The following is a 26,935-nucleotide window of genomic DNA, read 5'->3' as shown; positions in this document are numbered from 1 at the left end:
ACCTGTTGGACTTTAATCTGGTGTTGTAACACTTCTTACTAAAATTAGTTCAGCTATGATCTTGGGGAATAAGGCACATGTGGATGGGGAGGCAAGGGAGGAACGACATAAAATTTGGCTATCAGTCTGTATCAGCTGTTCTTTACCTGGGCTGTTTCCCTCATGGCTTTCTCAGCTGGTGAGCCAGCAGGCAGCCAGCCTTGTCTCCATGCTCACAAAAGGCCTCCTGTGTTTGGCGGAGTTGGTGCACTGCTTTCCTGGTGGACAGCAGGTTAAAGTCCATTTGTGGCTTTTTCCTCTCCGCCAAGGCTCTACGGTCAAGGCCTCAGAGTACCTTCTGTCGACTGCCAGTCTGGAGTCGATCAGTTGCTGCCTACCCGCCCTTTCTTCCCTATCTCTGCGGGCCTTGTGGGCAATAATTACTCCCCTAATCACAGCTTCAGTGCCTCCCAGAACGTGGAAGGTGAGACTTCCCTGTTCCGGTTACCTGACGTTTTCCCCATTCTGATGTTTAACCTGTCCGTCAATCGGTCCTGTACACAGTTAAAGCTGCCCCCACCCCAACACGAGCGTGGTGAGCCCCCTCCCGAGGTCGATCTGACTCCCTCCTCCTCCCACGGGATTGGTATCCTCTCTGTCTCCTTGCTTCCCCTCCCCCGCACTCTGCTTCTCTCACTCCTTCCGTTCTATGAACTGTTCCCTTACTCATAGCGAGGCAGTACAGTCCCACTCAAAATTGTCCATATTGATTGCTTTCTCACTGTCTTCCACACCACTGCCTCATTTTTTATTTGTCTAGCCTGTTCGTACGGATGAACTCGTCCGCCTCTGGTTAGTAAAATAATGCTCCTTGTGCTGGTACGTTATCCAGAGCCTGGCTGGGAATAACATCCCGAATCTAGCATTGTTTTTGTACAGGTCCGACTTCGCGTGGTTGAATTCAGCCCTGCGCTTTGCCACGGCTGCCCCAATCCTGTGTCCCTCCCAGCTACTTGCCTTTGCTTGCTGAGCCCAGCATAAGATCTTCTCCCGATCCTGGTATCTGTGCAGCTTGGCTATTATCACCCTCGGCTGCTCCCTGGCCTTGGGACTTTGTTTGGAGCGACCTGTGGGCCCTGTCAATTCGGCAGCGTGGGGAAGCTATCCCTTCCAACCAGGTTGCCCAGCATCTCGCCCATGTAATCGATTGGTCTCTGCTCTCAATCCCCTCTGGCAGGCCCACAATTCTGAAGTCTTGTCATCTGGATAGTTTCTCTTGGTCCTCAACCTTCCCTTTCAGGCACCCCTGGGTGGCCACCAACCTCTATCTCGGCCTCCAGGGTGATGGTGCGGTCGTTCTGGTCCGTCAATGCCGTCTCCAGTTCCTGAATCATTTTCCCTGGGGCTTCCAGCCTCCTTCCCATGCTTTTGACCGTGGTCTTCAAGGCAGCCAGCACCTCCGCCACCTTGACTGCCGTTTTAATCTCGGCGTTCATCGTGGTTAGTTCCTTAGTTAGGAACGTTTTCCAACCATCGGGGGGGGGGGGGGGGGTTGCGGGGGAGGGTGCTGTCTGGCTCGCTGGTCTCCCTCTCTTGTAGTTGGCCGGGGACCTCTCACCTCGTGGGTCCGCTGACCCGCTTGGTTGCTGCTCCTGGCCTTTGCCGCAGTTTCTGGCTTCCCTGCGGCCTCTCAAGCTACTGCTTCCTGCTGTTATTTTCCTCTCTCTTGTCTTACTTTGCTGTTTTCTGAAGGAGAGCCACCTGGTGTGCGACTGCTCAGCACATCCCCGTCACCAGGAGTCTTGTGCTAACTACTTGTTTGAGCCGGCAAGACTAGACACCACCTTTGGATCATGGACAGAGACGGGGCTGGAGGGAGGGAGTGATTTATTCCTGGAGGGGCGGTTTGCTGGCCTGGAGGAATTGAGGGAGAAATTTGATTTGGCAGGCTCGGATGAATTTAGGTACCTCCAGGTATGGAGCTTTGTGAAGAGGATGTTCCCAGATTTTACGGTGGTGCCACCATCATCCTTACTGAATTTTTCTTCATGTCCTATTCCCAGGTGATGGGAAACTTGCTCCTCGGCTCCCAATGTCAGTCTGTAAAGTATAGTGGCATACATTAATGGTTTGGAGGCAGAAAGATTCTTTTCATTCAGAATTCCTGAATTCCACTTTCTAGTTTCCCTCATCAGCAACATGGCAATTGTGTCCCAATATCATTAGCACCAGTATTCTGCACAACTAAAGGTTTTTACACAAACTGGAACTCTCTGCCAGAGGAGGTGGTGGAAGCAGGGACGATAGTGACGTTTAAGGGGCATCTTGACAAATACATGAATAGGATGGGAATAGAGGGATACAGACCCCGGGAATGTAGAAGATTGTAGTTTAGACGGGCAGCATGGTCGGCACGTGCTTGGAAGGCCGAAGGGCCTGTTCCTGTGTTGTACTGTTCTTTGTTCTTGTAAACCAAAATGGTATAACGTCTCTGTCCTGTTTGCATTGAGTAATTCTGTTGCGGGTCCTCCCTACATTCAAAGTTTTTTGTTTACTGTTAAAATCCTTTTTGCTGGAAATTCAAATGTTGTTTCACTTTTCTTTACCGATATGTTTGGTTTTCAGTCCTTTGTCAGGGTACACCATTTATTCTTTGTCCCTATAGTTGACTGACTTGTGTCAAGTTATATTTTTACCTTTCTTGTCCAATTTTTTATCCTCTCGTGAAGGTACTCCCTGGGTGTCAACTGACCTCCAAAAGGGAATTCCTCCTGTATCACCAAGATGTGAGATCAGGCCTTTTGCCTGGGGGATAATTTTGGTCGAGCCTGACGATGTCTTGCCTCTGTGACCGAAGATGTGCTCTTTCTGTCGGAGCAGAAAGAAGTTGGGGACTAATTGGCTAATTTTCCCCTATATTTCAGTCAATTATTTGATATTGTTTTTACTGAAAAATAGTAATTTGTACTGCTGATATTAATCAAAAATATTTGACACTAGTAACCTTGCACAGAGTTCAATGTGAACAGCGCTCAGTATGTTAGTTTGCAATTTGTTTCCTAAACAGATTGAACGGCCGCCTTCTCCAGTTACTCCAGCTCCCAATTCTGCGCTTCCACCAGTTCCTCCTCGGTTAGACTTGCTGCAGCAACGATCACCCACTGTGTCCTGTGCACCTAGTCCTTGTGTTTCGCCTAAGGTAAGGTTTTATTGAGATATTATGTATGTGTATAGACAATATCACAGAGGCGCAGTGTGTTGACCTATTGTGACCACACATTGGTAAACTGGTGTGTAATGAGTAATAAGTTTGTTATCGTGGCCTCGCTACCAGATAAAAGTAGATAGCTATCTAGCCCAAAGGGAAAAAGCAATAGAAAGTTATGCTGATAAAGTTGGATGAAGAAAGGTTGGAGTAGGCTCGAGTGAAACATTAACACAAGCAGCGATGAATTCGACTGATTTAAATTCTGTAAATAAATATTTGTAATTTTGCAATTGTTAATCTAGAGGGCTTTGCAAAGTTTTGACAGCTGCATCTATAATCCGCCCCCCCCCCCCCCCCCCCCCCCGTTTCTTCTAATCCGTGGGATGGAAATTGAGATTCTAATGATTTTTCTACCTTGAGTCCCATTATTATCTTCACAGTTTTGTTTTTGTTTAATTACATTAAATCTACTGTTCCTCCCCTGTCAGTCATTTTTAGGTTCCATTGTCACATTGGGGGTTTGTTCTTATAGGAAATCTGCACTAAATTTGAAAAAGAACACTGCAAAACTAATTAATAAATGAATTAACTAGTAGAGATGGCTGTGCAAGTGATGTGCTGTGGCTCTGTGATGTGGGAGCTGGCAGACCCCATTGCAAGCTTCAGTGACCACATCTGCAACAAATGTTGGTTGTTCAACTAACTTCAGCTCGGAGTTGATGGGCTGGAGTCTGAGCTTCAGATACTGTGGTATGTTCGGGAGGGGAGAGTTACTTGGACGCTTTGTTTCAGGAGGTGGCCACACTCCGTAGATTAAGGTCAGTGGGCAGGGAGAGCAGGGTGCGACTGCAAGTGAGACAGGTAGAGGGAATTCAGGAATGGAGGAGCCTCAGCTCTTGACCTTGTCCAACAGGTATGAGGTACTTGCTCCCTGTGTGGATGAGAAAAAGGGCTGTAGGGAGGATGAGCTAGCACTGCACTGTGGTACAGGGGGCCATTCAAGTGGGGGGAGCAAAAAGACAAGTGGTAGTTGTTGGGGATTCTATAATTAGGGAGATTGATAGCATCCTTTATAAGCAATATTGAGAGCCCCACATGGTATTTACCTGCCCAGTGCCAGGGTGAGGGACATCTGACCGGCTTGAAAGGATATTGGAGTGGGAAAGGGAGGATCCAGTTGTAGTGGTCCACATTGGGACAAACAATATAGGCAAGACTTGAAAAGAGGACCTGTTGGGGGATTATCAGGCACCAGGTACTAAATTAAAACACATCCTCCTAATCTCGGGATTGCTACCTGAGCCACATGTGAATTGGCATAAGGCTGAGTAAATTAGGGAAGTAAACACGTGGCTAAAGGAGTGGTGCAGGAAAGAGTGGTTCCATTTCATGGGCATGGGCATCAGTATTGGGACAGGAGGGATCTGTACCGTTGGGATGGTCTCCACCTGAACCGATCTGGGAGTAATGTTCTCGTGGGAAGGATAAATACGATTGTCACAAGGACTTTAAGCCAGCAAGTGGGGGGAAGGGAAGGGTAAGACTACGGGAAGTATAATGATTAATGGGAAGCAAAGCAGCAGGTTAGCACTTGGGGAGGTGTGTTCAACCAGATGGAAAATTATGAAAAAAGTTAAAGGGAAGAAGAACTCGGGCGATGTTATTAATGGAGGTGTTAAGATTCAAAAAGAAGGTTTGAAAAATAGCATGAGGGCACATTACCTGAATGCTCGTAGCATTCAAAACACGATAGATGAGTTGACGGCAGAAATCATCACACATGTGTATGATTTAGTGGCTATTACAGAGAGGAGATAGGCGGCATGATAGCACAGTGGTTAGCACTGTTTCTTCACAGCACCAGGGACCTGGGTTTGATTCCCGGCTTGGGTCATTGACTGTGCGGAGTCTGCACGTTCTCCCAGTGTCTGCGTGGGTTTCCTCCCACAGTCCAAAGATGTGCTGTTAGATGGATTGGCCATGTTAAATTACCCTTGGTGTCCAAAAAAGGTTAGGTGGGGTTACTAGGTTACAGGGATAGGGTGGTGGTGTGGGCTTGGGTGGGGTGCTCTTTCAAAGGGCTGATGCAGACTCGATGGGCCAAATGACCTCCTTCTACACTGTAGATTCTATGATTGCAGGGTGGTCATGACTGGGAGTTAAATATCCAGGGTATCAGACTCTTTGGAAGGACAGACAGGAAGGTGTAAGGGAGGTGGTGTAGCTCTGATATTTCAGGGTGACAGCAGGGTGGTTGTGAGACATGATGTAGGTCTTCTGGAGAAAAAGGTTGAATCCATTTGGGTGGAAATTAGAAATAGTAAGGCAAAAAGGTCACTGATGGGCATAATCCAAGTCCACCAAATAATAACATCACGGTGGGATGGGCAATAAACAAAGAAATAACTGAGGCATGTAAAAATGATACGGCAATTATCATGCGGATTTTAATCTACATGTCGATTAGTCAAACCAGATTGGTCAAGGTCGCTTTCAGGAGGAGTTCGTAGACTATCAGCGATAGTTTTCTCGAACAGTATGTAATGGAACCTGTGAGGGAGCAAGCTATCGTAGATCTGGTCCTGTGTGGGGCGACACAGTGGTGCAGTGGTTAGCACTGCTGCCTCACGGCGCTGAGGACCCGGGTTCAATCCTGGCCCCGGGTCACTGTCCGTGTGGAGTTTGCACATTCTCCCCCAAGAATCGTTGGGGATCCTCTCAGAAGAGTGATCACAATATGGTTCAATTTAAAATACAGATGGAGGGTGAGAAGGTAAAATCCAATACCAGTGTCTTGTGCTTAAACAAAGAAGACTACAATGAGATGAGGGATGAGTTGGCTCAGGCAGACTGGGAGCAAAGACTGGTGGGACAATTGAGGGATAGTGGAGGACATTCAAAGCAATCTTCCAGTGCTTAGCAAAAGCATATACCAGTGAAAAGGAAGGACTGTAGGAAAAGGGATAATCAGCCATGGAGGGTATCAAATTGAAAGAAAATGCATACAAAGTGGCAAAGATTAGTGGGAACCTAAAGATTGGGAACTCATGGGCAGCACGGTGGCACAGTGGTTAGCATTGCTGCCTACGGCGCTGAGGACTCGGGTTCAAATCCCGGCCCTGTATCACTGTCCGTGAGGAGTTTGCACATTCTCCCCGTGTCTGCTTGGGTTTCACCCCCACAACCCAAAGATGTGCAGGGTAGGTGGATTGGCCACACTAAATTGCCTCTTAATTGGAAAAAATAATTGGGTACTCTAAATTTTTTTTTTTTTAAATTGGGAAATCATTAAAGGTCAACAGAAAGACACAAAAAGGCTATTAAGAAAAGTAAGATAGATTAGCTCAGAATATAAAAACAGATAGCAAACGTTTCTACAAATATATAAAACGAAAAGGAGTGGCTAGGGTAAACATTGGTCCTTTAGAGGATGAGGAGGGAGATTTATAAAAAAAATAAATCTTTATTGTTACTTGTAGGCTTACATTAACACTGCAATGCAGTTACTGTGAAAAGCCCCTAGACGCCACATTCCGGTGCCTGATCGGGTACACAGAGGGAGAATTCAGAATGTCCAATTCACCTAACAGCATGTCTTTTGGGACTTGTGGGAGGAAACCGGAGCACCCGGAGGCAACGCACGCAGACACTGGGAGAACGTGCAGACTCCGCACAGACAGTGACCCAGCGGGGAATCAAACCTGGGACCCTGGTGCTGTGCAACAACATTGCTAACCATTGTGCTACCGTCCATAATACACGATTATTATTATGTGAGTTGAGGAATTGGCCGAGGTATTGAACAGGTATTTTGTGTTGGTCTTCACAGTGGATGACGCAAATAATATAATTGATGGCAGGGAGGCAATGGCAGGTGAGGACCTAGAAACTGTCATTATTGTCATAATATACACCACTATGTCATGGTGCAGACACACACTGATGGACACACAGTGGGACCAATCAACATACACAACACCGCAGCCAATCACCAGTTAGAGCACACTCACTATAAAGACAGGGGGCATCAGAGTTCCCGCTCATTCGAGTAGCAGCTAGCTAGGAGCACAGAGCTCATAGCCTGCAACACAGACATTCACCATGTGCTGAGTGCGTCAACTGGTTAGGACAAGGCAAAGGTCTTTAGTTAAAGCTGGTATCGTATTTACCCACAGTTCAAGTATGTTTAAATAGTTAACTTTTTAATAAAATAGTGTTGCACTACTTCAAGTGTTGATGACCAGTATGTGATCCAGAACATCCAACACATCAATTATCACTAAGGAGGTAATGTTGGGCAAGCTAATGCAGTTAAAGATAGACGAGTCTCCTGGCCCTGATGGAATGCATCCCAGAGTGCTAAATGAGTTGGTGGGGGAAATAGCAAATGCTCGTGGTAATTTACCAGAATTCGCTGGACTCTGGGGTGGTTCCGGCAGATTGAAAAACAGCAAATGTGACGCCACTGTTTAAAAAAAAAAGGAGGTAGACAAAATGTAGGTAACTATAGGCCTGTTAGCTTAACTTCTGTAGTGGGGAAAATGCTTGAAATAGCGAGACATCTGGATAGAAATTGTCCCATTGGGAAGACGCAGCATGGGTTCATGAAAGGCAGGTTATATTTAACTAATTTACTGGAATTCTTTGAGGACATTACGAGCACGGTGGACAACTGGGAAACAGTGGATGTGGTGTATCTGGATTTCAAGAAGGCATTTAACAAGGTGCTGCACAAAAGACTGCTGCATAAGACACGGTGCAGAGTGTTACGGGTAATGTATTAGCCTGGGTAGAGGATTGGTTAACTAACAGAAAGCAAAGAGTGGGGATAAATGGGTGTTTTTCTGATTGGTGATCAGTGGCTAGTGGTGCGCCTCAGTAATCGGTTATAAATTGTTCACAATTTACATAGATGATTTGGAGTTGGGGGCCAAGTGTAATGTGTCAAAGTTTGCAGATGACACCAAGATGAGTGGTAAAGACAAGTGTGCAGAGGACGCTGAAAGTCTACAGAGGGATATAGATAGTTTAAGTGAGTGGGCAAGGGTCTGGCAGATGGAGTATAATGTTGGTAAATGTGAGGTCATCCATTTTGGTAGGAATAACAGCAAAATGGACTATTATTTAAATGGTAAAAAAATTGCAGCATGCTGCTGTGCAGAGGGACCTGGGTGTCCTTGTGCATGAATCGTAAAAAGTTGGTTTGCAGGTGCAGCAGGTAATTAAGAAGGCAAATGGAATTTTGTCCCTCATTGCGAGAGGGATGAAGTTTAAAAAACAGAGAGGTTATGTTGCAGCTGTACAGGGTGCTGATGAGGCCACACCTGGAGTACTCTGTACAGTTTTGGTGTCTTTACTTGAGAAAGGATGTACTGGCACTAGAAGGAGTACAGAGGAGATTCATAGGGTTGATTCTGGAGTCAAGAGAATTGGCTTATGAGGCGAGTCTAAGTAGACTGGGACTATACTCATTGGAATTTAGAATGAGGGGGGAACCTTATAGATACATATAAAATTATAAAGGGAATAGATCAGGTAGAAGCAGGGAGGTTTTTTTCCACTGGCGGGTGAAACTAGAAATAGGGGGCATAGCCTCAAAATAAGAGTGAGCAGATTTAGGACCGAGTTGAGGAGGAACTTCTTCACCCGAAGGGTTATGAATCTATGGAATTCCCTGCCCAGTGAAGCAGTTGAGGTTACCTCGTTGAATGTTTTCAAGGCAATGATAGATAGATTTTTGAACAGTCAAGGAAATGAGGGTTATGCTGAGCGGGCGGGTAAGTGGAGCTGAGTCCACAAAATTCAGCCATGATCATATTAAATGGCGGAGCAGACTCGAGGGGCCAAATGGCCTACTCCTGCTCCTAGTTCTTAGGTTATATTATGTTTTTAAAAAGTAAGGAAGGTGCAAGCTGGAGGGAATCATTATTGAGTTGGTGAACTTTATCTTCTGTCCAGTCCAGCAATGTTACGGACACAATATACCATTGTCCTGAGACATGGAGCTGTATTCAAATCTAGAATGGAAAAGAAAAAAAATGAAGGAAAGAATGTTGTCATGATGAAGAAAAGTGGGCTTCTTGGATATAGTTTTGACAAGGGATTGTGTGAGTTCCATTTGAGATCACCCAATAGTAATATCTTGAACTTAAACAGAAAATACTGGACAATCTCAGCAGGTCTGACAGCATCTGTGGAGAGAGAAGGGAGCTAACGTTTTGGGTTTGGCTGACTCTTTGTCAAAGATGATGAGATTGTCCAGTATTTTTTGTTTTTGTTTCAGATTCCAGCATTCACAATAATTTACTTTTATCTTAGCGATATCAAGAAAGTGGGTAGCAAAAAAATCCATTAAAAGTAAGCGGTGGTAACTTTCGACTTATAGATGTCATAGAATTTACAGTGCAGAAGGAGGCCATTCGGCCCATTGAGTCTGCACCGGCTCTTGGAAAGAGCACCCCACCCAAGGTCAACACCTCCACCCTATCGCGATAACCCAGCAACCCCACCCAACACTAAGGGCAATTTTGGACACTAAGGGAAATTTATCATGGTCAATCCACCTAACCTGCACATCTTTGGACTGTGGGAGGAAACCGGAGCACCCGGAGGAAACCCACGCAGACACGGGGAGGATGTGCAGACTCTGCACAGAGAGTGACCCAAGCCAGACTCTAACCTGGGACCCTGGAGCTGTGAAGCAATTGTGCTATCCACAATGCTACCGTGCTGCTCTAATCTTATAGATATGAAGAAGCTGCCTTTGAAGAATTTTTTTAAATGAGATTTTCATCGCCCTGCAGAAATTCCTGGAATATATGTAATGTTTCTGAAATGTATGTATGCTGAGCACCTGAAAGGTTTGATTTGAAGGAAGGGATAAATCTATGTCTGGATTGTAGCACATTGTGTTTGTGAAGCTTCAAGATAATTGCAACTATTGTTCCCATTTATATAAAGTAACAGTGTCAAGTGACGGGATCTATATCAATCTGACGTTGGGAAGTGTGTGTTTGTCTAAACTATAGGCTATAGATGCTAAGGCCTGATGGCCCTTTTAGTTTGTGGCAATAAGAAGTATATTGTGTCTGCATTAAATTACCATTTGCCAAATACATGAATGTGTCTGCTGCCAGGTTAAATAACACTTGAATCAGTGAGGGAGCAGGAGGAAATAATTGAAGGAACTAGAAAGCACATTGTGTGTGCCGCATACGTGGCCTACCTAGGGCCAACCCCCCCACCCTTTGGGTGGCACGGTAACACAGTGGTTAACACACAGCGCCAGGAACCCGGGTTTGATTCCCAACTTGGGTCACTTCCAAAGATTCCTAATTCTGCTCTCCCAAAGATTCCTAATTTTGCAAAGTATCGCAAGCAAATGGGTGACAGTGGAGAACACTGCTATCAGGGCGCCAGGGACCTGTTTGGTTCCTGGCTTGGGACACTGCCTTTGGGGTATCTGCACGTTCCCCCCATGTCTGCGTGGGTTTCCTCCGGGTGCTCCGGTTTCCTCCCACAAGTCCTGAAAGACTTGCTGCTAGGTAATTTAGACATTCTGAATTCTCCCTCTGTGAACCCGAACAGGCGCCAGAGTGTGGCGACTAAGGGATTTTCACAGTAACTTCATTGCAGTGTTAATTCAACCCTACTTGTGACAATAATAAAGATTATTTATTATTTTATTTTACCACTAACCCCACACTTTGATCATGGCCAATCCACCTAACTTACACATCTTTGGATTGTGGGAGGAACCCAGAGCACCCGGAGCAAACTCGTGCGTGGCTAGCCTCAGCGCGCACGGAAAGTGACCCATGCTGTTGGTGTGGCTCTGCATCACAAACCAGCCGTCCAGCCAACTGAGATAACCTATAATAATCTTTATAATATAATAATCTTTGTTGTCACAAGTAGGCATGTGTCAATGGGAGCACTGGCCACCATGCAGGCGGCCCTCGTCAAAACGGGTCCAGGAAAACACAATCCGAGAACTAGAAAGGCCTCCACGGGACAAACTGACCAGATCGTCGCCCTAGAGGCGGACGTAGCAAGGTTGGTGGCATTGCAGGGGAGACGGAAGGGGAAGGTGGAGGACCAAGAAAACCCATTGAGACGCCAAAACCTTGAAATAGTGGGACTGTCAGAGGGACCGAAGGCAGAAACCCCACGGGCTATGTGGCCCTAATGCTGGGAAACTTGGTGGGAAGGGGCAACTTCCCCGACCTGCCAGAGATGGACAGGGCGCACGGGTCTCTCTGACCCAAACCCAGACCTGGAGAGCAACCGAGGGCAATAATTGCGAAGAAGCAAGGGGTACCAATACTGGAAAAGGATCCCACGATGGGCCAAGCAGATGTAAACCTGCCACTGGGATGGACACCAGGTAAGAATTTATCAGGACATTGAGGCAGACCTGGCTAGGCACCAGTCTGAATTCAACAGAGCGAAGGTGGCCCTGTTCAAAAGTGGGATAAAGTTTGGGTGCTTTACCCAGCCAAGCGTTGAATAACCTACCAGTACAAGGAGAATTATTTTACAGACCCTGCAGAAGCGGACAGGTTGGTCCAAAAGACCGGGCTGGGAAAACAGAAGCAGAGGTGAAGCTATCGCCCTGAAAAGCCTGAGAAACTGAGAGACCATTTGTGCGGGACTGTACCACCTCGTTCTAAAACCGAAAGCTAAGGCACAGGAAAGAGGGGGCGAGAGCAGTGGGGGTGTAGGAACCGGGAAGACAGAAGAAGAGGGGAAAGGGGAGGAAAACAGCAGACCAACCCTGGAAGGGGGGGGCCACCATACTAGCAGGAAAGCTAGCACCAGGCGGTACAAGGTAATTGGGTGGAAATTACATTCTAGTAAACATCCTAGAAGGAGCTGAGGTCAAAAGTAGATCGTGCTGAAATCTGGAGTTGCCGTGTGTAACTGAATCACTTTATTGTGGTTGTGATTGTGTTCAGGCTAGATCCAGCAAGCTGATAGTTGTTGGTCACATTGGGAAATTTGTGCATCACCATTTCAGTTGCCCAAAGTCTGCATCAAACAGAGTTGAATGGCATAATTCATCGTTGACCAATTTAAGGAGGAGCTTCTGAGCCAGTCAGCAACAGCCCACTTTGTGAATCTGCGGCCCCAATAGGCTTTTATTTGACCAAAAACAAATGTGTCTTGAGGATGGATGGTAAAAGTTCAAATGACTGATACTTGTCTGGCCTTTTGAGTTTTTAGCCTCCAAATTGAGATTCGATACTCTTACGTAGTTATCTTACAACTTTTAAGTGAGGAATAGTCACTTTCACTTGTCCAGTTTGCAATGTGTATTTTATACTTCTGTAATTGTGTTAGATGCCTTCAAAGCACACTTGGAATATAGGAGGAAAAACTGATGAATAAATTAATGGCTGCATTTTGTTTACCCTCACCTCTGATTGTTGAAGTGCTATACTTTCAGTCAAGTCCTTGTTTAGTGAGAACTTTCCAATCTCATTTGAAAATGGAAGCACATTTTCATTTACTTTCAAACAGAGATGACATGTTTAAAGATCTGAAGGTTTGGTGTTTTGAGTGAACTATTTATTTCCTCCCACAGACTTCCTCTAGTGGCCTGCATAAACAAGATAAGCCTTTACCTGTTCCTCCAATTCATCGAGACCTTCCGCCTCCCCCACCTGAACGACACCCATCTGCGAGCGTGGATTCTCGAATGCAGAGGCGCCCTTTACCAAGCACACCGAGTGACCTCCTGCCAAGAGATAAGCCACCTCATCTACCGCCGAGCAGACCTGGAGAAGCCTGGCATGCACGATCGCAAGCGGCTAAAGTACCACTCCAGAATATTAATCCTGGGGACAGATGGGCAGGTCGAGAGTTATCCAACAGACACTCATTGCCTTTAGCACTGTCATTTCAGATGGACACTAGGACAGAGGCGGTTAGGCATAGCGGCTCACTCGGGCTTGACAATACGGTGGTGAGAAAGACAACATCATTACACTTAATGTTGTTTGAGTTAGATATTTTTCTGTACAGATGTTAACTTCACAAATTCTCAATTAACCATTGTGCCCAGATGTTTGATTTATGCTTCTGTTTAATGGTGAGGTACAGACATTCAATAATTAGTACTGTTCTACCCAAATTTAATCAAATCATATCAAACTCCAGGGCGGCACAGTGGCGCTGAGGACCCGGGTTCAATCCTGGCCCCAGGTCACTGTCTGTGTGGAGTTTGCACATTCTCCCCGTGTTTGCATGGGACTTAGCCCCACAACCCAAAGATGTGCAGGTTAGGTGGATTGGCCACACTAAGTTGTCCCTTAATTGGGGAAAAAATAGGTACTCTTCTTAAAAAAAAAAAAAAAATCAAAAATTAAAAAAAAAAAATCATCAAATTCTGAGGTGCAGTGAAATTCAAAAAGATAACTCAAGTTACGCAAAATATATAAGTGGGTGGAGCAGATTAAATTTATTGCAGCCGGCAGGTAAAATACTACATCTAGAAATGAAAAAAATTAGTTCCAAAAATAGAGAGCAGTTAACAAAACCAAAGCAGTATGTATACAAGTCAGTTGGAGTGTGATCGAACTGCGCGTTGCTCTGATTGGACTGCATTTTGAGCACTGTATGCAGAATGATTGCTGAAGCACAAGTGAACCATTTCAATGTGGAGTCATACATAGAAGAGCCACAAGCTGCTACTTTGCCAAATCTCTCTGCCCTGAGGAAGGACTGCATAAGTTTGGACATTACCGACTCAAAAAAACATCAGAGGTGATCTGGGAGATTCAAGGTAGTCAAAAGTATGGATAAAGGTAGTCAGGAAATTATATCAAATTAATTTGAGAGAGTTTCACATAATGGATTAACAATATATTGAACAAACTCCCAAATATAATAGAGATCAAACTGTGGAATTATCTAAGCAACAACTGGATGCTATAGTAGGACAATTTGAGGATCTCTGGATGGGTGAGTTAAGACACACGGAATGACCTTCAACATGCAAGAACTAAAATAACTGCAAGTACAGAGATTCAGGTTACCACACCCATATGTATTGTTTACATGTCACTCTGTTACTTTGATAGTGGCTTGTCAGCATAAAACGCAACCAGAGTTAGAATCAACTGTTTTGTTTAGCCAGTTACCCATGGGGGTCATTGTGGAAATGAAAGATGCAGATGAAGGACAAGAGAAAGTAGGATGAACTCGCAAATGTCAGAGTGAGTGTGTTTGTAGTTGCCCCTTATTATGGACAGGGCTATAGCAGATTCTACACCTTAGGTGGGATTGATAAGACTATTTCACAGCTTAATTTACACATCCAAATGTATATCTAACTTACCAATTTTATGTTGATTTAAAATATATAATTCTAATTGATATTTGATTCTAATTGAAATATACCTACAATATCTCCTCATTATTGCAGGCTTTCTGTGGTGCCTTGAATGATGTTTCAGAGTATGAGACCTCCAAAGTGAAATCCTCCACATCAGCGAATGCCATCTACTCTCTTGCTACACGGTATATGAAGTTCTGCATTATGGATATTGCATTGAAGTCGGGTGTCATTGGTTTATCTGCATATAATGTGTTTAGGGAAGTAAATAGCTTTACCTGCATGAGATACATAGATGGCCATATGCCTGATGTGCCATTGGACAGGCTATCAGAGATTCATGTGATAAAGGACAGCTGTGATTATGGGTGACTTTAATCTGCATACAGATTGGGTGACTCAAATTAGTCGCAGTACAATAGAGGGGGAATTTCTGGAGTGTACATGAGATGGTTCTCTGGACCAATACGTTGAGGAACCAACAAGAAAACAGGCCAGACTGGGTGTTGTGCAATGATAAATAATTAGTTGTCAGTCTAGTTGTGAGAGAACCCTATGAGGATGAGTGACCATAATATGGTAGAATTCTGTATCAAGGTGGATAGTGAGGTAGTTGATTCCGAGACCAAGGTCCTGAAACTCAATAAAGGTAACGATGATGGTGTGAGGCATGAGCTGGCTATGACAGACAGGGAAATGTTACTGAAAGGAAGGACAGCGGACAGGCAATGGCAGCATTCAAGGAACAAATGGGTGAATTCAAAGTTATTTATTCCAATTTGGTGCAAGAGTAGAAAGGGAACCACAAAAGTAGAAAGCCAAACCTCAACTTACAAGGGAAATTAGAGATCGCGTTGATTCAAAGAAGAGGCATACAAATTAGCAAGTAAAAGCAATAGACCTGAAGATTTGGAACAGATAAAGTTCAGCAAAGGGGGACAAAGGGATTGAATAAAAAGGGGAAAATGCAATTTGAAAGTAAACCAGCAGGGAACATAAATCTGACTGTAAAACTTTCTATAGGTATGTAAAGAGGAAAAAATTAATAAAGACTAATGATGGCTCCTTACAGTCAGAAGCGGGGGAATTCATAACACTGAACAAAGAAATAGTTGAGGAACTAAATTCATACTTTGCTTCTGTCTTTACAAAGGAAGACATGAATAATTATACTGGAAGTTCTGAGAACATAAGAATAAGAACATAAGAAATAGGAACAGGAGTAGGCCATCTGGCCCCTCGAGCCTGCTCCGCCATTCAATGAGATCATGGCTGATCTTTTGTGGACTCAGCTCCACTTTCCGGCCTGAACACCATAACCCTTAATCCCGTTATTCTTCAAAAAACGATCTATCTTTATCTTAAAAACATTTAATGAAGGAGCCTCTACTGCTTCACTGGGCAAGGCATTCCATAGTTCCTCCTAAACTCAGTCCTAAATCTACTTCCCCCTTATTTTGAGGCTGTGCCCCCTAGTTCTGTTTTCTGCCAGTGGAAACAACCTGCCCGCATCAATCCTATCTATTCCCTTCATAATTTTATACGTTTCTATAAAATCCCCCCTCATCCTTCCTTCTAAATTCCAACTAGTACAGTCCCAGTCTACTCAACCTCTCATCGTAATCCAACCCCTTCAGCTCTGGGATTAACCTAGTGAATCTCCTCTGCACACCCTCCAGTGCCAGTACGTCCTTTCTCAGGTAAGGAGACCAAAATTGAACACAGTACTCCAGGTTTGGCCTCACTAACACCTTATACAATTGCAGCATAACCTCCCCAGTCTTAAACTCCATTCCTCTAGCAATGAAGGACAAAATTCTATTTTCCTTCTTAATCACCTGTTGCACCTGTAAACCAACTTTTTGTGACTCATGCACTAGCACACCCAGGTCTCTCTGCACAGCAGCATGTTTTAATATTTTATCATTTAAATAATCCCTTTTGCTGTTATTCCTACCAAAATGGATAACCTCACATTTGTCAACATTGTATTCCATCTGCCGGACCCTAGCCCATTCACTTAGCCTATCCAAATCCCTCTGCAGACTTCCAGTATCCTCTGGACTTTTTGCTTTACCACTCATCTTCGTGTCGTCTGCAAACCTGGACACATTGCCCTTGGTCCCCAACTCCAAATCATCTGTGTAAATTGTGAACAATTGTGGACCCAACACTGATCCCTGAGGGACACCACTCGCTACTGATTGCCAACCAGAGAAACGCCCATTAATCCCCACTCTTTCCTTTCTATTAATTAACCAATCCTCTATCCATGTTACTACATTACCCTTAATGCCATGCATCTTTATCTTATACAGCAACTTTTGTGTGGCACCTTGTCAAAGGCTTTCTGGAAATCCAGATATACCACATCCATTGGCTCCCCATTATCTACCGCACTGGTAATGTCCTCAAAAAATTCCACTAAATTAGTTAGGCACGACCTGCCCTTTATGAACCCATGCTGCGTCTGCCCAATGGGACAATTTCCATCCAGATGCCTCGCTATTTCTTCCTTGATGATAGATTCCAGCATCTTCCCTACTACCGAAGTTAAGCTCACTGGCCTATAATTACCCGTTTTCTGCCTACCTCCTTTTTTAAACAGTGGTGTCACGTTTGCTAATTTCCAATCCGCCGGGACCATCCCAGGGTCTAGTGAATTTTGGTAAATTATCACTAGTGCATTTGCAATTTCCCTAGTCATCTCTTTTAGCACTCTGGGATGCATTCCATCAGGGCCAGGAGACTTGTCTACCTTTAGCCCCATTAGCTTCCCCATCACTACCTCCTTAGTGACAACAATCGTCTCCAGTTCCTCACCTGTCATAGCCTCATTTCCATCAGTCACTGGCATGTTATTTGTGTCTTCCACTGTGAAGACCGACCCAAAAAACCTGTTCAGTTCCTCAGCCATTTCCTCATCTCCCACTATTAAATCTCCCTTCTCATCCTCTAAAGGACCAATATTTACCTTAGCCACTCTTTTTTGTTTTATATATTTGTAGAAACTTTTACTATCTGTTTTTATATTCTGAGCAAGTTTACTCTCATAATCTATCTTACTCTTTAAAGCTTTTTAGTAGCTTTCTGTTGCCCCCTAAAGATTTCCCAGTGCTCTAGTCTCCCACTAATCTTTGCCACTTTGTATGCTTTTTCCTTCAATTTGATACTCTCCCTTATTTCCTTAGATATCCACAGTCGATTTTTCCCTCTTTCTACCGTCCTTCCTTTTTGTTGGTATAAACCTTTGCTGAGCACTGAAAAATCGCTTGGAAGGTTCTCCACTGTTCCTCAACTGTTTCACCATAAAGTCTTTGCTCCCAGTCTACCTTAGCTAGTTCTTCTCTCATCCCATTGTAATCTCCTTTGTTTAAGCACAAAAAACTAGTGTTTGATTTCACCTTCTCACCCTCCATCTGTATTTTAAATTCCACCATATTGTGATCGCTCCTTCTGAGAGGATCCCTAACTATGAGATCATGAATCAATCCTGTCTCATTGCACAGGACCAGATCTAGGACCGCTTGTTCCCTCGTAGGTTCCATTACATACTGTTCTAGAAAACTATCGTAGAAACATTCTATAAACTCCTCCTCAAGGCTGCCTTGACCGACCTGGTTAAACCAATCGACATGGAGATTAAAAAACCCCATGATAACTGCTGTACCATTTCTACATGCATCCGTTATTTCTTTGTTTATTGCCTGCCCCACCATAATGTTACTATTTGGTGGCCTATAGACTACTCCTATCGGTGACCTTTTCGCCTTACTATTCCTGACTTCTACCCAAATGGACTCAGCCTTATCCTCCATAGCAACGATGTCATCCCTTACTATTGCCCGGATGTCATCCTTAAATAACAGAGCTACACCACCTCCCTTACCATCCACTGTCCTTCCGAATAGTTTGATACCCGTGGATATTTAACTCCCAGTCGTGACCATCCTTTAAGTGCAAGTTTTAGTGAGGAGCTGAAGGAAATTAGTATTAGTAAAGAAATCGATTTGGGGAAATTAATGGGATTGAAGGCAGACAAATCTCCTGGGCCTGATTATCTTCATCCCTGAGTACTTAAGGAAGTGGCCCGAGATACAGTCGATCCGATGGTGGTCATTTTCCAAAATTCTTTGGACTCTGGAATGGTTCCTACAGATTGGAGAGTAGCGAGTGTAACCCCGCTATTCAAAAAGGCGGTAGAGAGAAAACAGGGAACTATAGACCAGTGAGCCTAACCTCGGTAGTAGGGAAATGCTAGAGTTCATTATCAAGAATTTTGTAGTACAGCATTTGGAAAGCAGTGGTGTAATCAGACAAAGTCGGCATAGATTTCTAAAAGGAAAATCATGGCTTGACAAATCTACTAGAATTTTAAGATGTGACTAGTAAAGTTGATCAGGGAGAACCGGTGGATGTGGTTTATTTAGACTTTCAGAAGGTTTTCGACAAGGTCTCATATAGCAGATTTATTTAAAATTAAAGCGCATGGGATGCACTGAGTAGGGTAAACGGGACCTCCTCATATGCAAGGATGAGCCTAATACAGTTTAAGGTGGTGCACAGTGTGCATATGACTCGGGCGAGAATGAGTGGGTTCTTTCAGGGTGTAGCAGATGAATGTGAGAGGTGTGGGCGCGGGCCTGTGAATCACGTGCACGTGTTTTAGGGTTGCAAAAAAATTGAGACTATTCTGGGCGGGAGTGTTCTCAGTCTTAGCCAGGATAATGGAGGAGGACGTGGACCCGGACCCATTGGTGGCGATATTTGGGGTCTCCGAGAAGCCGGAGCTCATGGAGAGGAGGAAGGCCGATGTCTTGGCCTTCGCCTCTCTGATTGCATGACAGCACATTTTGCTGGTGTGGCGGTCGGCATTACCACCCGGGGTAACGACTTGGTTGGGTGATCTGTACAACTTCCTGCGATTACAGAAGATAAAGTCTCAGTTAAGGGGTTCTTCAGGGGGGTTTGAGGAAAGGTGGGGGATGTATGTGACTGTGTTTGAGGGACTGTTCGTCACGGGGGAGGGGGGGTGAAAAAGGGAAAAAATTTGTACAGACTATAGTTGATTGTTGGGAAGCATGTTTCCTCGGTTGTTTGTTCGCTGTAACCTGTTTTGATACATGTTTGTAATGAAACACATTAAAAAAAATAAAATAAAGCGCATGGGATTACGAGTAGTGTCTAGAGACGGATAGAAAGCTGGTTAGCACACAGGAAGCAAAAAGTTGGAATAAATGGACCTTTTTCTGATTGGCAGGCAGTGACTAGCGGGGTATTGCAGGGATCTGTGCTAGGACACAACTGTTCACATTATATATTAATTATTTGGACGAGGGAACTAAATGTATTATCTCCACATTTACAAATGATATAAAGTTGGGTGGGTGGGTGAGCTATGAGGAGGATGCAGAGATGCTTCTGCAGGATGTGGACAGGCTGAGTGAGTGGGCAGATGCATGGCAGATGCAGTATAATGTGGATAAATGTGAGGTTATCCACTTTGGTAGCAAAAATAGGAAGGCAGATTATTATTTGAAAGAGTAAATTGAGAAAGGTGGATACTCCGAGACATTGGTGTCCTCGTGCTTTAGTCACTGAATGTAAGTGCGCAGGTACATCAGGCTGCAAAGAAGGCAAATGGTATGTTGGCCTTCATAGCAAGAGGATTTGAGTATAGGAATAGAGATATTTTATTGCAATTGTGAAGGGCATTGGCGAGGCTACACCAAGAGTATCTTGTGCAATTTTGGTGTCCTTTATCTGTAGTTCATGGATTCTAACCACATCGTAGTTCATGGATTTGGTTCATGTTCATGACTTCCCACATAGTAAGTTTCTGGCCATAACAACCACATGGGAAATCCCAGTGACAACCAACCACATCTCGTAAAAAGGGTAAATGTATCCCGTAGTTAGTTATGTTCAGCAACTTTCATGCATCTCACTGTGGAGCATTGACAGAAATCTGGCGGTAAGATGCCCTGATATCTGAGACGTTATCTGTGTTCGAAGGAAAAGCTGTAATTTAAAGCAACTATTGGAAAGCTGATACAGACAAAAAGACATGGTCAATCAATTTAATCTCTTCCATAATAAGTTAAGCCATTTACTGCAATAAATCTACATTTTCTACAGTAGGAGTTAGTTGAGTACCAGATGTTTTGGCTTGGAGACCGCTTCCTGTGAAATGCTTCTGTGTTTTGTGGGGAACTGCACAGGTGATCATTGTTTAAGCAAGCATTTGGAGTCTGTGTTTTATAGTTTAACTTCTGTGGTAGAAAGTCTGGAACTATTTGGCAAATTAGTTCGCCTTTAAGTACATGAAATGGTATCTTGTGTCTCGCATTAAGTCATTGTTACCGTAAGACACTGCTGTGTGTCGCAGCAGTACTTCATAAGACACTGCTGTGTGTCGCGGCAGTACTTCGTAAGACACTGCTGTGTGTCGCGGCAGTACTTTGTAACACTTGTATTTAAACCTCACCACTATTCTTAGAATTCTTAGGTTTCCCCTTTACGGAACAAGGGTCAAGAGATTCTAAATGGTGGACAGGGATTCACACTCCCCGACTCCTATGCAGAGTTATTAGCGGGTGCTATTCAGGTCAAACTAGTGTTTCAAGTTATTCCCCGGGATAACCCGTATCTTCATAGAAGAATTTTATCTACTTACCACCTAGTAGCCTCGATCCTGGGTCCTGCGTTGCTTGATAAGTAAAGTAGACTTTTGTAATAAACTACTGTTTCAGGTTTAAACTTTAAGCTTTTTTTTTCTTTTAAAAGATAAAATCACTGTCTTTACAGAGAAATAAAAAGATCTTGCTTCTGGATTCTCCTGGTCGGTTGGTCAGACCTTCCTGTGCCTCCTCGACAATCTCTCTCCTTTATCTGCTGGTCTCTTCCTGGTTGTTCTACGGTTCTGCTCGACTTTCGTCTTCTCTCTGTCCCATGTACCAAAATCACCCTGCAGGCTGAGAGTGAGTGCCTGGCTGGGGGCGATCTAGGATATATATCACCTTTAAAACAGCTTTGCTGATTACATGACATTCTAAAGTATTTTCTTCTGCTCCTGATCGTAATACTTTTCCTGTCCATGTGATCCCACATCAAGACCTCATAATATCATGAGAGGGCCTTTGTGTAAACCTGACCTTGGTCTGCCAGCTTACTGGAAGGGAGGTTTCCTTGTTAATTATACTGGGGCATTCCAGTCTTTCATTCCCTTATCTTTTGGAAGTATTGTATTTTCTTGTATTCTTAAATGTTTCAAATTATTCAAAATTAAGATTCTGATAATTCCAATCAACTGCTTGCTAAACTAATTAACTTCTATTAAAGGGTATAAAACTCATTCTTTTTATTTAACTTAATTTTTCACAAGAATTTCTTGAACTAAAGATATTAAGTTGCAGCATGAACTGTTTCCTGATCTCAAGGCCTGTGTGATAATGGCTGTCTGCTTTCTAAAGAACCTTTGTCTGCAGTTAACTCTTCGAGCGTCTTCTGCTATTTCATTTTAGCATTTCATTACATTTACTTTTATGGGATCTTTTCTGTTACTTTGCTTTTTCTCATGTTTCTTGGTTTTTTTTCCATCAGACCTTCATGTTTCAAATGTCACCTTTGCATTTTTCTCATCTCACTGCTGTGTGTCGCAGCAGTACTTCTGGCAGAATTTATGGAAGCTATAGGGTGAGATTGTTCATAATTTTCTACAAATAGAACAAAACATTTTTAACTATTTTAATTCCCACTTCGTACTTTCAGACCCTTGACAAAGCCTTTTACACCAGAGGAGCGTTCAGAGAGCAGTGACGAGGATATCGATTACATGACTCCATCCTCGCTGCCTGTACATGCTCTGCTCTGTGTCACCTCCTCTTTGGATTCCAGACTTTTTATACAGTCACAGAGCAGCAACAACTCAGTGTAAGAGGAATTTTATTTTAAAAGTATTTGTATTTAACGCACCCGAGCTGATCGAAAGAAGGTTCCTTCCTTGAATCTGGGCAATGTTGTTTACAGCCAGATTCATCTGTGGCAAAGATTCAAGAAAGGGTGCTGCCCCTACCGCCTCCTGCTGGAATATGTCTGCGTTTGGTAATGCTAGGTGCAGTTGGCTAGATTTCATAAAATGAAACAAAGAAACTATGGTAGCAATACTGAATATACTGCATAGGTGCTTTCTGAAGGAGATATTTGTCCATTAACTAAACTCTGTTCTTAATGTTAAGTTCATCAACTTAATGATGTATTAACTGAAACATAATCTAGTGGAACCAGTTCTTGTACCCGAGTAATTAGCATTGATTTTCTCCCTTTGTTTGATTAGAACTTTGACTGAATCAGACCCATTGAGACAGATGTGCGAATCTATGTTTACATCGGCATCTCAGGCCACGAATGTAGATTTTGCGTCTGGTAAGGTGTTTCTACATGTCAATCGTTACTGTTCACTGAAACCCAGCCCCCTGAGATGTGCTGTGTACTTCTTTGTCACTTCCAAAAGTTTAGGGATCCTTGGTTCTGTCACTCACTGAGCTATTTAATCTGTTGCTCATTATCTATAGACAACGGTGACTGTGCCATAAGTGATGGTCTGGAACGGGGTGAGAGTGAAGATGAAGATAATGCATATGACTTCCCCAAACCACCTGTGCCACTTCCACCAGCTCGTCGTACACTGTCTGACATATCTCATGCCACTTCAGCATTTGCCAATGTGTCTGTTGATCAAAATCTGCCTAGTCCCAATGCACATACAGGAGGTGAGATTTTTAAAAATTAATTCTCTGAATGTGAGAGTCACGAACAAGGCCTGCAATTTTATTTCCAATTTCTGAGGTAATGGTGAACTGCTTTGAACCACTGCAGTCTGTGTCCCATGATGCTTTTTGTTCTTTATTTGTTCATGGGATGTGGGAATCGTTGGCTGGGCCAGCATTTATTGCTCATCCCTGAGGGAATCTAAAAATCAACCACATTGATATGACCAATTTCCTTCCTTAAAAGACATTGATGAACCAGATGGGTTTTTACAATTAACAATGATTTCATGGTCCTCATTAGACATTTAATTCCAGATTTTTATTGACTTCAAATTCCACCACCTGCCATGGTGGGATTCGAACCCGGGACCCCAGAGCATTTCCCTGTGTCTCTGGATTACTAGTCCAGCGACAATGTCACTATGCCACTATATCCCACTGGTAGTGGTTTCCAAGATTTTGAAACCGCAACAATGAAGGAGTTGCAAATCGTTCCAAGTCAGGATGGTGTGTGCCTTAGACATGGGCTTGCAAGTGGTGGTGTTCACATGTGCCTGCTGCCCATGGCCTTCCAGCTGGTAGAGGTCACAAGTTTGGAAGTTTCTATTGAAGGGCGCTTGGTGTATTGCTACAGTGCATCTTTTAGGTGGTACAACTGCCACTGTGCATTGGTGGTGGAACAAGTGAATATTTAAATTGGTGAATGGGGTGCTAATCAACCAGACTTTGACTAGATGGTATCGAGCTTCTTGAGCAGTGCTGGAGCTGCATTAATCCAGGCAAATGGAAAGTATTCCATCACACCCATGACATGTGCGTTGTCAATGGTGGACAGACTTTGAGAAGTTTGTAAATTAGTTACTTGTCACAGGAGTTCTCGCCTCTGACCCGCTGTTGCAACTGCAGTATATATAGAGTTGACGTGACAATAAACAAATCCAATCCAATCGTGACCCGTAGGTTGTTGATGGTGGGGTATTCAGCGATGGTTATCTTGTTGAATGTTGGGCGACACGGTGGCACAATCGTTAGCACTGCTGCCTCATGGTGCCGAGGACCCAGGTTCGAACCCGGCCCTGGGTCACTGTCTGTGTGGAGTTTGCACATTCTCCCCATGTCGGTGTAGGTCTCACCCCCACAACCCAAAAAGATGTGCAGGGTAGGTGAATTAGCCACGCTAAATTGCCCCTTAATTGGAAAAAAAATTATTGGGTGTTCTAAATTTATATTAGAGAGAAAAAAAAATTGTTGTATGTCAAGGAAAGATGGTTAGATACTCTGAAAGATGGTTAGATACTCTTGTTGGAGATGATCATTACCTGGCACGTGTGTGGTGTGTATGTTACTGGCCATACCAGACCAAATCTGAATATTGTCCAGGTCTTGCTGTATGTCGGCCTGGATTGCTTCAGTGGCTGGATTAGATTTATCTTGCTTATTGTGGACTGGACATACCTGGACAATTTTCTACTTTGATAGGTAGATTCCAGTGTTGAAGCTGTATTGAAACGGCTTGAATAGGTGAGCAGCGAGCTCTGGTGCACATCTTTTGGAGGGGCACTGGTGTTCCCAATTGCCTGCAGCTGTTGTTCTTTGAGGTAGTGAATTCTGGAGGTTTTGTCGAAGAACACAATATAAGTGGAGAGTATTCTACATCACTTCCAATTTGTGCCTTACATATGGTGGGGAGGCTTTAAAGTGTTGGATATGGGTCACTTTTCATTGAACATCCAGCCTCTGAACTGTTCTGGTAGCCAGGCCATTTATGTGGCTGGACCAATTGCATTTTTTGCCCGACATTATCTGAGACAAAGCAGTTTACTTTATCAGAGTTTCATTGACAGCCTAAATAACACTGTTACCAAACACTCTATTCTCACCAAGTATTCTGGATATGATTGTCACCAGCAAGGCACAGCTTGATGAATCCCCCTCTTTCTCAGATCAAGAGATTCCTATAGCCGACCTGTTTAAACTGTTTAGCCAGCTTAGGTAAAACTGCTTTTCCTTAGTGATTTACTTGTGCTCCTCATTATTTTCTAGCAAACTGATGCGACCTGCTCTTGGGAGACTTCCAGTTTTCTTCTGCCTGCTTCAGTAGCAGCTATTCTATACGAACAATAGAAATAAGAGCAAGTGTAGGCCATTTGGCCCTTGGAGCTTGCTCTGCCATTCAATAAGATCATGGCTGATCTGAATGTGGCTTTAACTCCACCTTCCTGCCTACCACCCGTAACCCATCGTTTTTCTGTAAACTTTGGTGAAAGGTGCAATTCAACACTTCAGTGGGTTTCTATTTAACTTTCTCTCCCTTCTCAACTCTTCCCCTGGCAAATTGAAGTCATATGAGCCCTTCTCTGAACTGAAGTGTTCACAAGGGATTCACCATCTCCTTTAAGAATTATCCATTTTACTTTGAGTTAAAGAGACATTTTAAAAAACAATTTTCTTGTAAAGTTCATCATTCATGACACCTGCAACTCTCAAATTGCAATCTGAGTCGACTGCTGTGTTTTATTTGTGTCCCATGTTTTCTTAACGTGCGAAATCTAGATGAAGCACCAGAGTGTAGGAAATGGCTAACATTTCAAAAACTGAATACTCAGAGTAGTGATTAGATGACACCAAGTTTGTATTTAAAATCCTGTAGGGAGACACATTTTGAGGTCTTGGGAATATGCGAGTTAGGACAAGAAATGATGCAGCCATTTTGATTTCAACAAAGTGAGAATATAGGGAGGAGGAGCAGTGTGAATGGCAGAATATTGGCAGCTGAAGAGAAAGAAAAAACTTCAGCAGAGCTAGGTCCAGAGCAGTGATGAAAAAGACAAAGGTTTCGCTGGAAGAAAAGAAAGACGGAAGCTGCAAATAAATTAAAGTGTGCACTTGTGTAATATCCAGTGTGCACTCCCTCGCGCGCTCTTGTTCTTTTGCGTTCTCGCACACCTTTGCTTGCGCTACCTCCTTCTCGTTCTCTCACACGCTCTCTCGTTCTCTCACGCTCTCTCGTTCTCTCACACGCTCTCTCGTTCTCTCACGCTCTCTCGTTCTCGCTCTCTCGCGCGCCCTCTCGTGTTCTCGCGCGCCCTCTCGTGTTCTCGCGCGCCCTCTCGTGTTCTCGCGCGCCCTCTCGTGTTCTCGCGCGCCCTCTCGTGTTCTCGCCCGCCCCCTCTCGTTCTCTCGCCCGCCCCCTCTCGTTCTCTCGCCCGCCCCCTCTCGTTCTCTCGCCCGCCCACTCTCGTTCTCTCGCCCGCCCCCTCTCGTTCTCTCGCCCGCCCACTCTCGTTCTCTCGCCCGCCCCCTCTCGTTCTCTCGCCCGCCCCCTCTCGTTCTCTCGCCCGCCCCCTCTCGTTCTCTCGCCCGCCCCCTCTCGTTCTCTCGCCCGCCCCCTCTCGTTCTCTCGCCCGCCCCCTCTCGTTCTCTCGCCCGCCCCCTCTCGTTCTCTCGCCCGCCCCCTCTCGTTCTCTCGCCCGCCCCCTCTCGTTCTCTCGCCCGCCCCCTCTCGTTCTCTCGCCCGCCCCCTCTCGTTCTCTCGCCCGCCCCCTCTCGTTCTCTCGCCCGCCCCCTCTCGCTCTCTCGCGCGCCCTCTCGTGTTCTCGCGCGCCCTCTCGTGTTCTCGCGCGCCCTCTCGTGTTCTCG

The 26,935-nt window shown here is 44.4% G+C and overlaps 1 protein-coding gene across 1 annotated transcript in view; it reads left to right on the top strand.

Annotated features, from left to right (window-relative positions):
* cbl (Cbl proto-oncogene, E3 ubiquitin protein ligase) overlaps nucleotides 1-26,935 on the top strand; it is a 294,821-nt gene that overhangs the window by 240,557 nt on the left and 27,329 nt on the right. Inside the window, exons 10-15 of the mRNA XM_072486364.1 lie at nucleotides 3,047-3,178; nucleotides 12,774-13,154; nucleotides 14,616-14,710; nucleotides 22,296-22,457; nucleotides 22,861-22,949; nucleotides 23,099-23,296. Of these exons, the coding sequence (XP_072342465.1) occupies nucleotides 3,047-3,178; nucleotides 12,774-13,154; nucleotides 14,616-14,710; nucleotides 22,296-22,457; nucleotides 22,861-22,949; nucleotides 23,099-23,296 (1,057 nt within the window). The remainder of the gene's footprint in view (nucleotides 1-3,046; nucleotides 3,179-12,773; nucleotides 13,155-14,615; nucleotides 14,711-22,295; nucleotides 22,458-22,860; nucleotides 22,950-23,098; nucleotides 23,297-26,935) is intronic.

This window comes from Scyliorhinus torazame, chromosome 21 (genome assembly GCF_047496885.1).
Source record: "Scyliorhinus torazame isolate Kashiwa2021f chromosome 21, sScyTor2.1, whole genome shotgun sequence".
NCBI lineage: Eukaryota > Metazoa > Chordata > Chondrichthyes > Carcharhiniformes > Scyliorhinidae > Scyliorhinus > Scyliorhinus torazame.
The sequence above is the reverse complement of the archived record's forward strand: the minus strand, read 5'-3'. Positions and strand labels throughout refer to the sequence as shown.